Source organism: Ranitomeya variabilis, chromosome 1 (genome assembly GCF_051348905.1).
Source record: "Ranitomeya variabilis isolate aRanVar5 chromosome 1, aRanVar5.hap1, whole genome shotgun sequence".
Classification (NCBI taxonomy): Eukaryota; Metazoa; Chordata; class Amphibia; order Anura; family Dendrobatidae; genus Ranitomeya; species Ranitomeya variabilis.
Genome location: NC_135232.1, coordinates 1,167,007,331 through 1,167,015,829, shown reverse-complemented (window position 1 = coordinate 1,167,015,829; position 8,499 = coordinate 1,167,007,331). Strand labels below are relative to the sequence as shown.

The 8,499-nt window shown below is 47.9% G+C and overlaps 1 protein-coding gene across 1 annotated transcript in view; it reads left to right on the top strand.

Moving 5' to 3' along the window:
- The first annotated feature begins 2,318 nt into the window (after window positions 1–2,318).
- Window positions 2,319–8,499, top strand: part of LOC143801336 (matrix metalloproteinase-21-like) — a 119,124-nt gene continuing 112,943 nt past the window's right edge. Inside the window, exons 1-2 of the mRNA XM_077281241.1 lie at window positions 2,319–2,351; window positions 3,607–3,975. Coding sequence (XP_077137356.1) covers window positions 3,832–3,975 — 144 coding nt within the window. The 5' untranslated portion in view covers window positions 2,319–2,351; window positions 3,607–3,831. The remainder of the gene's footprint in view (window positions 2,352–3,606; window positions 3,976–8,499) is intronic.

The window sequence follows — 8,499 nt, the reverse complement described above, 5'->3', positions numbered from 1 at the left end:
AAGACAAAACATAGAAAAGAACTGAACAATAAGGCCACAGTATGTGGACAGCAAAATCAAGGCCAGAACTTATCTTTGTTGAAAAGAACTGCAAAGCAGAAGAGACCAGGCAGGGATGTGAATCCTCCAGGAACAATGGGCAACTGGCATTGACTAAAGGGTGAAGCAAGACTAAATAGCCCAGTCCAAATTGCAAGAAGTGAACACACCTGATAAATGCTGTGATTCAGAGACAGCAGCGCTACCACTTACAACCACCGGAGGGAGCCCAAGAGCAGAATTCACAACAGTACCCCCCCCTTGAGGAGGGGTCACCGAACCCTCACCAGAGCCCCCAGGCCGATCCGGACGAGCCAAATGAAAGGCACGAACCAAATCATCAGCATGAACATCGGAGGCAACAACCCAAGAATTATCCTCCTGTCCATAACCTTTCCATTTGACAAGATACTGAAGCCTCCGCCTCGAAAAACGAGAATCCAAAATCTTCTCAACCACATACTCCAACTCCCCATCAATCAACACCGGGGCAGGAGGATCAACAGAGGGAACAACGGGCACCACATATTTCCGCAACAAAGATCTATGAAAAACATGGATGGAAAAAGAGGCTGGAAGGGCCAAACGAAAAGACACTGGATTGATAATCTCAGAAATCCTATAAGGGCCAATAAACCGAGGCTTAAACTTAGGGGAAGAAACCTTCATAGGGACATGACGGGAAGACAACCAGACCAAATCCCCAACCCGAAGTCGGGAACCAACACAGCGACGACGGTTAGCAAACCGCTGAGCCCCCTCCTGAGACAACACCAAATTGTCAACAACATGAGCCCAAATTTGCTGCAACCTGTCAACCACAGAGTCCACCCCAGGACAATCAGAAGGCTCAACCTGCCCTGAAGAAAAACGAGGATGAAAACCAGAGTTACAAAAGAAGGGTGAAACCAAGGTAGCAGAACTAGCCCGATTATTAAGGGCAAACTCGGCCAATGGCAAGAAAGCCACCCAATCATCCTGATCAGCAGACACAAAGCATCTCAAATAAGTTTCCAAAGTCTGATTAGTTCGCTCGGTTTGGCCATTTGTCTGAGGATGAAATGCGGAAGAAAAAGACAAATCAATGCCCAGCCTAGCACAAAAGGCCCGCTTGTGATGTCAATGGATCGATTTGGGAAAGAACAATCCTTTAAAGCCCTTCTTGGTGATGTCACTGGGTAGCTTTGGGGTAGCACAATCTATTCGAAACTTTCTTGGTGATGTCACATGTTAGCTTTGGGGCAGCACAAACTTTTGGAGACTTTCTTAGTGATGTTCCTGGGTAGCTTTGAGGAAGCACAATCCTTTTGAGACTTTATTGGGTATGTCACTGGGTAGCTTTCCTGGCAGCACAATCCTTTGCAGGCATTTTTGGTGATGTCTACTGTATGTGTGTCTTTGGGGAAGACCAATCCATTGGAAACTTTCTTGATGATCTCACTGATTAGCTTTGGAGCAGCACAATTATTTAGAGAGCTTCTTGATGATGTCACTGGGTAGCTTTGTGGCAGCACATTATTTGAAGACGATTTTGTTAATGTCACTGGGTTGCTTTAAGGCAGCACATTCCTTTTGAGAAGTTCTTGGTGATGACACTAGGTAGCTTTGGGGCAGCACAATCTTTTGGAAACCTTTTTGGTGATGTCACTGGGTAACTTTAGGGTAGCACAATCCTTTAGAGACCTTCTTGGTGATGTCACTGGATAGCTTTAGGGCAGTACAATCCTTTGGAGACTTTCTTTGTGTTTTTAAGTTGTAGCTTTTGAGGCAGCAGAATTCTTAGGTGACTTTCTTGGTGATGTCACTGAGTAGCTATCAGCCAACACAATCCTTTGGATACGTGCTTGCTGATGTCATGGGGAAGCTATAGGGCAGCACAATCCTTAGGAGACTTTCTTGTTGATGTCTCTGGAGACCTTTGAGGAGACTTATAACTGGTGAAGTCATGACTCACATTATCTGCTTATTCTACATGTGAAGATGTTTTCCAGACTAGCGTTGAAGGTGTAGAGCTGTCTAGATCATTGCAGCGTGGGTATGTTGTCAGTTACTACACTGCAGATTATGATTAAGTCATGTGGAGGATTTCCATTTCTAGGGGCTGCCAGTCTCCAACGTGTGGGCACCTGATTAGGTGACTCAAAAAATAGAGTGAAAATGTCAGATAACGTTCCCCGGCCTCATTGGCTGAAGATTCAGTTCTTCCTCCCTGACACAACTGTAAGAAACGCTCTCCAGATGTGAAAGACATACTGAGAGGAAGAAGCTACGCAGCTCCGAGCAGGGAGCGTAGATCGACACTGCAGACACAGGTGAGAGATCACTCTGACTTCAGATGTAAAGAGAAGAGTGTCTTGACCCAATACGTCAGACAGACACCTGAAATGTAGGGAGTAGACTGCCCTAACCTGAGACCTTAGAGAGAAACCTGTAATGTCAGAAATATAGAGCCCTAACACGAGACCTCAGAGAGTCACCTGAAATGTAGAGGATAGACTGCCCTAAACCAAGACCGTAGAGAGACACCTGAAATGTAAGGAGTAGACTACCCTGACTCAAAATCTCAGCGACATCTTAAGTGATAGACTGTCCTAACCTGAGAGATACTGCCCTGTCCTCAGAAGAAAGTCACCTCAAATCTAAGGAGCAGTGTCCATCTCAAGTACCAGAGAGACACCTGACATGTATGCATTGACTGCCCTAAACAGAGATCTCATAGAGACAGCTAAAATATAAGGATTCTATCGACCTGATCCGAGACCTCAGAACGACACCTGAAAAGTAAGGAGTATACTGGCCTGACCTGAGACCTCAGAGAAACACCTGAAATATAAGGTATTGACTGCTCTGACCGGAGACTTCACTGACACCTCAGCTGTAGGGAGTAGACTGTCCTGACCCTAGACCTCAGAGAGACACCTGAATTGTAAGGAATAGACTGCCCTCACCTGAGAAATCAGAGAAACATTTCAAATGTAAGTAATTGACTGACCTGACACAAGACCTCAGAGAGACATCTGAAATGTAGGGAATAGACTGCCCAAGACGTCAGAGAGGCATGTCAAACGTAAGGAATAGAGTGTCCCAATATTAGATGTGGGAGAGACATTTAAAATGAAAGGAGTAGATTGTTCCAACCCAAGACATCGGAGAGACACCTGAAATGTAGGAAGAACACTTCTCTTATCTGAGACCTCAGAGAGATACCCGAAATGTAAGGAATAGACTGCCCTGATCCTAGACCTCAGAGAGTTACCTGCAATGTAGTAAATAGGCTGTATGGACCCCATACCTCAGGAGGCAGTTTATGAATAGATGAGAGACAAGCCTGACCTAAAACCTAAAGACAGTCTCATCATATACAAGTGTGACAGCTCTGCAGATATGGGTGAAAGACATACCAGTGACAAAAGCCAAAAGAGAAACCTCAGACCAAGGTACATGGCTGTTAAGAGGACATAATCCTAAGCTGAGATTTGGGTGATGACAAGGACCTGTAGATGTAGAGTTGAAGGTTGTGGTACCAGGGGCCACACAGTGTAACCATAAGATGTGATTATTTTACAGATCTGCTACGAAAGTGAAGAAAAGGTGAGGATTTGGAACATGATGTAAAGTATGGCATGGGGGGTCTATATAACAGCCACAAACACAGGTGTTAGATCAGTGTCTATATGCCGTTCTCCTGGAATTGTCCATTTCATGCTTCACACAACAGAAACGACGCTTGTTGAGAAGATAAAACCGAGCCGATAAAAGAGAGAAATCTTCTGTGAACCCAACATTGGTGCCATGGAGACCAAACCAGCTCTGCTGACCCTGCTCTTCATACATCTGAGCACAGGAGAGAGACTGTACTATGCAAGAGATGGCTCCGATATACAGAGTCAATCCAAGAACAAGGCACAGTCCATCATCACAAAGACATATGCCCAGGTAATGATTGTGATGTGGGTGTAGGTGATGAAGTGGAGCTTGATGCAGGTGATGGAGTGTGGTGCAATTGGAGATGAAGAAGTGTGGAGTAGATGTTGGTTATGGAGAGTGGTGGAGATGATGGAATGTGGTGGAGGTGATGGAGTGTGGTGTAGATGTTGGTGATGTAGAGTGGTTGACGTCATGGAGTATGGTGTAAGGAGAGATGAGGTAGTGTGCTTTGGGTGGAGGTGATAGAGTGTGGTGTAGGTGATGGAGTATGGTATAGGTGGAGGTGATGGAGTGTGGTGGAGGTGGAGTTGATGGAGCGTGGTATAGATGTAGGTGATGGAGTGTGGTGCAAGTGGAGGTGAATAAGTGTGGTATAATGCTGGTTATGGAGAGTGGTGGAGGTGATGGAATGTGGTGGAGATGATGGAGTGTGGTATAGGTGCATGTGATATAGGTGATGGAGTGTGGTGTAGATGTTGGTGATGGAGAGTGGTGGACATGATGGAGTATGGTGTAGGGAGAGATGAGGTAGTGTCCTTTGGATGGAGGTGATAAAGTGTGGTGTAGATGTAGGTGATGGAGTGTGGTTTAGGTGGAGGTGATGGAGTGTGGTGTAGGTGGCGGTGATGGAGTGTAGTGTAGGTGGAGGTGATGGAGTGTGCTGTAGGGAGAGATGAGATAGTGTGCTTTGGATGGAGGTGATAAAGTGTGGTGTAGATGTAGGTGATGGAGTGTGGTGTAGGTGGAGTTGATGGAGCATGGTGTAGATGTAGGTGATGGAGTGTGGTGTAGCTGGAGGTGATGGAGTGTGGTGGAGTTTATGGAGTGTGTTGTAGATTTAGGTGATGAAGAGTGGTAGAGGTGATGGAGTTTGGTGTAGGTGGAGATGATGGAGTGTGATATAGGTGATGGAGTGTGGTGGAGGCAATGGAGAGTGGTGGAGGTGATGGAGTATGGTGTAGGTATTGATGATGGAGTGTGGTGTGGGAGGAGGTGATGGAGAGTGGTGGAGGTGTTGGAGAGTGATGGAGGTGATGGAGTATGTTGTGGGTAAAGATGATGCAGTGTGGTGTAGTTGGTGGTGCTGGAGTGTGGTGTAGGTGGAATTGATGGAGTGTGACGTAGGAGGAGATGATGGAGAGTGGTGTAAATGGAGGTGATGGAGTGTGGTGTAGGTGGAGATGATTGAGAGGGGTGTAGCTGGAGGTGATGGAGTGTGGTGTAGGTGGAGGTGATGGAGAGTGGTGGAGGTGATGGAGTATAGTGTAGGTAAAGTTGATGGAATGTGGTGTGGCTGGAGGTGATGGAGTGTGGTGTAAGTGATGGAGTGTGGTGTAAGTGGAGGTGATGGAGTTTCATAGAAGTGATGGAGTGTGATTGAGTGTATGTGAGGGAATGCGGTGTAGCTGGAGTGTGGTGTAAGTGATGGAGTGTGGTGTAGGTGAAGGAGTGTGGTGTAGGTGAAGGAGTGTGGTGTAAGTGATGGAGTGTGGTGTAGGTGATGGAGTGTGGTGTAAGTGATGGAGTGTGGTGTAAGTGATGGAGTGTGGTGTAGGTGATGGAGTGTGGTGTAGGAGATGGAGTGTGGTGTAGGTGATGGAGTGTGGTATAAGTGATGGAGTGTGGTGTAAGTGATGGACTGTGGTGTAGGAGATGGAGTGTAGTGTAGGTGATGGAGTGTGGTGTAGGTTATGGAGTGTGGTGTAAGTGATGGAGTGTGGTGTAAGTGATGGAGTGTGGTGTAGGTGATGGAGTGTGGTGTAGGTGATGGAGTGTGGTGTAGGTGATGGAGTGTGGTGTAAGTGATGGAGTGTGGTGTAAGTGATGGAGTGTGGTGTAGGTGATGGAGTGTGGTGTAGGTGATGGAGTGTGGTGTAGGTGATGGAGTGTGGTGTAAGTGATGGAGTGTGGTGTAGGAGATGGAGTGTGGTGTAGGTGATGGAGTGTGGTGTAGGTGATGGAGTGTGGTGTAAGTGATGGAGTGTGGTGTAAGTGATGGAGTGGTGGTGTAGGAGATGGAGTGTGGTGTAGGAGATGGAGTGTGGTGTAGGAGATGGAGTGTAGTGTAGGTGATGGAGTGTGGTGTAGGAGATGGAGTGTAGTGTAGGTGATGGAGTGTGGTGTAGGTGATGGAGTGTAGTGTAGGTGATGGAGTGTGGTGTAGGTGATGGAGTGTGGTGTAGGAGATGGAGTGTGGTGTAGGTGATGGAGTGTGGTGTAGGAGATGGAGTGTGGTGTAGGTGATGGAGCGTGGTGTAGGAGATGGAGTGTGGTGTAGGAGATGGAGTGTGGTGTAGGTGATGGAGTGTGGTGTAGGAGATGGAGTGTGGTGTAGGTGATGGAGTGTGGTGTAAGTGATGGAGTGTGGTGTAGGAGATGGAGTGTGGTGTAGGAGATGGAGTGTGTTGTAGGTGATGGAGTGTGGTGTAGGTGATGGAGTGTGGTGTAGGAGATGGAGTGTGGTGTAGGTGATGGAGTGTGGTGTAGGAGATGGAGTGTGGTGTAAGTGATGGAGTGTGGTGTAGGTGATGGAGTGTGGTGTAGGAGATGGAGTGTGGTGTAGGTGATGGAGTGTGGTGTAAGTGATGGAGTGTGGTGTAGGAGATGGAGTGTGGTGTAGGAGATGGAGTGTGGTGTAGGAGATGGAGTGTGGTGTAGGTGATGGAGTGTGGTGTAGGAGATGGAGTGTAGTGTAGGTGATGGAGTGTGGTGTAGGTGATGGAGTGTGGTGTAGGAGATGGAGTGTGGTGTAGGAGATGGAGTGTGGTGTAGGAGATGGAGTGTAGTGTAGGTGATGGAGTGTAGTGTAGGTGATGGAGTGTGGTGTAGGAGATGGAGTGTAGTGTAGGTGATGGAGTGTGGTGTAGGTGATGGAGTGTAGTGTAGGTGATGGTGTGTGGTGTAGGTGATGGAGTGTGGTGTAGGAGATGGAGTGTGGTGTAGGTGATGGAGTGTGGTGTAGGAGATGGAGTGTGGTGTAGGTGATGGAGTGTCGTGTAGGAGATGGAGTGTGGTGTAGGAGATGGAGTGTGGTGTAGGTGATGGAGTGTGGTGTAGGAGATGGAGTGTGGTGTAGGTGATGGAGTGTGGTGTAGGTGATGGAGTGTGGTGTAGGAGATGAAGTGTGGTGTAGGTGATGGAGTGTGGTGTAGGAGATGGAGTGTGGTGTAAGTGATGGAGTGTGGTGTAGGTGATGGAGTGTGGTGTAGGTGATGGAGTGTGGTGTAGGAGATGGAGTGTGGTGTAGGTGATGGAGTGTGGTGTAAGTGATGGAGTGTGGTGTAAGTGATGGAGTGTGGTGTAGGAGATGGAGTGTGGTGTAGGTGATGGAGTGTGGTGTAAGTGATGGAGTGTGGTGTAGGAGATGGAGTGTGGTGTAGGAGATGGAGTGTGGTGTAGGTGATGGAGTGTCGTGTAGGAGATGGAGTGTGGTGTAGGAGATGGAGTGTGGTGTAGGTGATGAGTGTGGTGTAGGAGATGGAGTGTGTGTAGGTGATGGAGTGTGGTGTAGGTGATGGAGTGTGGTGTAGGAGATGGAGTGTGGTGTAGGTGATGGAGTGTGGTGTAGGAGATGGAGTGTGGTGTAAGTGATGGAGTGTGGTGTAGGTGATGGAGTGTGGTGTAGGTGATGGAGTGTGGTGTAGGAGATGGAGTGTGGTGTAGGTGATGGAGTGTGGTGTAAGTGATGGAGTGTGGTGTAAGTGATGGAGTGTGGTGTAAGTGATGGAGTGTGGTGTAGGTGATGGAGTGTGGTGTAGGTGATGGAGTGTGGTGTAAGTGATGGAGTGTGGTGTAGGTGATGGAGTGTGGTGTAGGTGATGGAGTGTGGTGTAAGTGATGGAGTGTGGTGTAAGTGATGGAGTGTGGTGTAGGTGATGGAGTGTGTGTAGGTGATGGAGTGTGGTGTAAGTGATGGAGTGTGGTGTAAGTGATGGAGTGTGGAGTAGGAGATGGAGTGTGGTGTAGGTGATGGAGTGTGGTGTAGGTGATGGAGTGTGGTGTAAGAGATGGAGTGTGGTGTAAGTGATGGAGTGTGGTGTAAGTGATGGAGTGTGGTGTAAGTGATGGAGTGTGGTGTAAGTGATGGAGTGTGGTGTAGGAGATGGAGTGTGGTGTAGGTGATGGAGTGTGGTGTAAGTGATGGAGTGTGGTGTAAGTGATGGAGTGTGGTGTAAGTGATGGAGTGTGGTGTAAGTGATGGAGTGTGGTGTAGGAGATGGAGTGTGGTGTAGGTGATGGAGTGTGGTGTAAGAGATGGAGTGTGGTGTAAGTGATGGAGTGTGGTGTAAGTGATGGAGTGTGGTGTAAGTGATGGAGTGTGCTGTAAGTGATGGAGTGTGCTGTAAGTGATGGAGTGTGGTGTAAGTGATGGAGTGTGGTGTAAGTGATGGAGTGTGGTGTAGGTGATGGAGTGTGGTGTAAGTGATGGAGTGTGGTGTAGGTGATGGAGTGTGGTGTAGGAGATGGAGTGTGGTGTAGGTGATGGAGTGTGGTGTAAGTGATGGAGTGTGGTGTAAGTGATGGAGTGTGGTG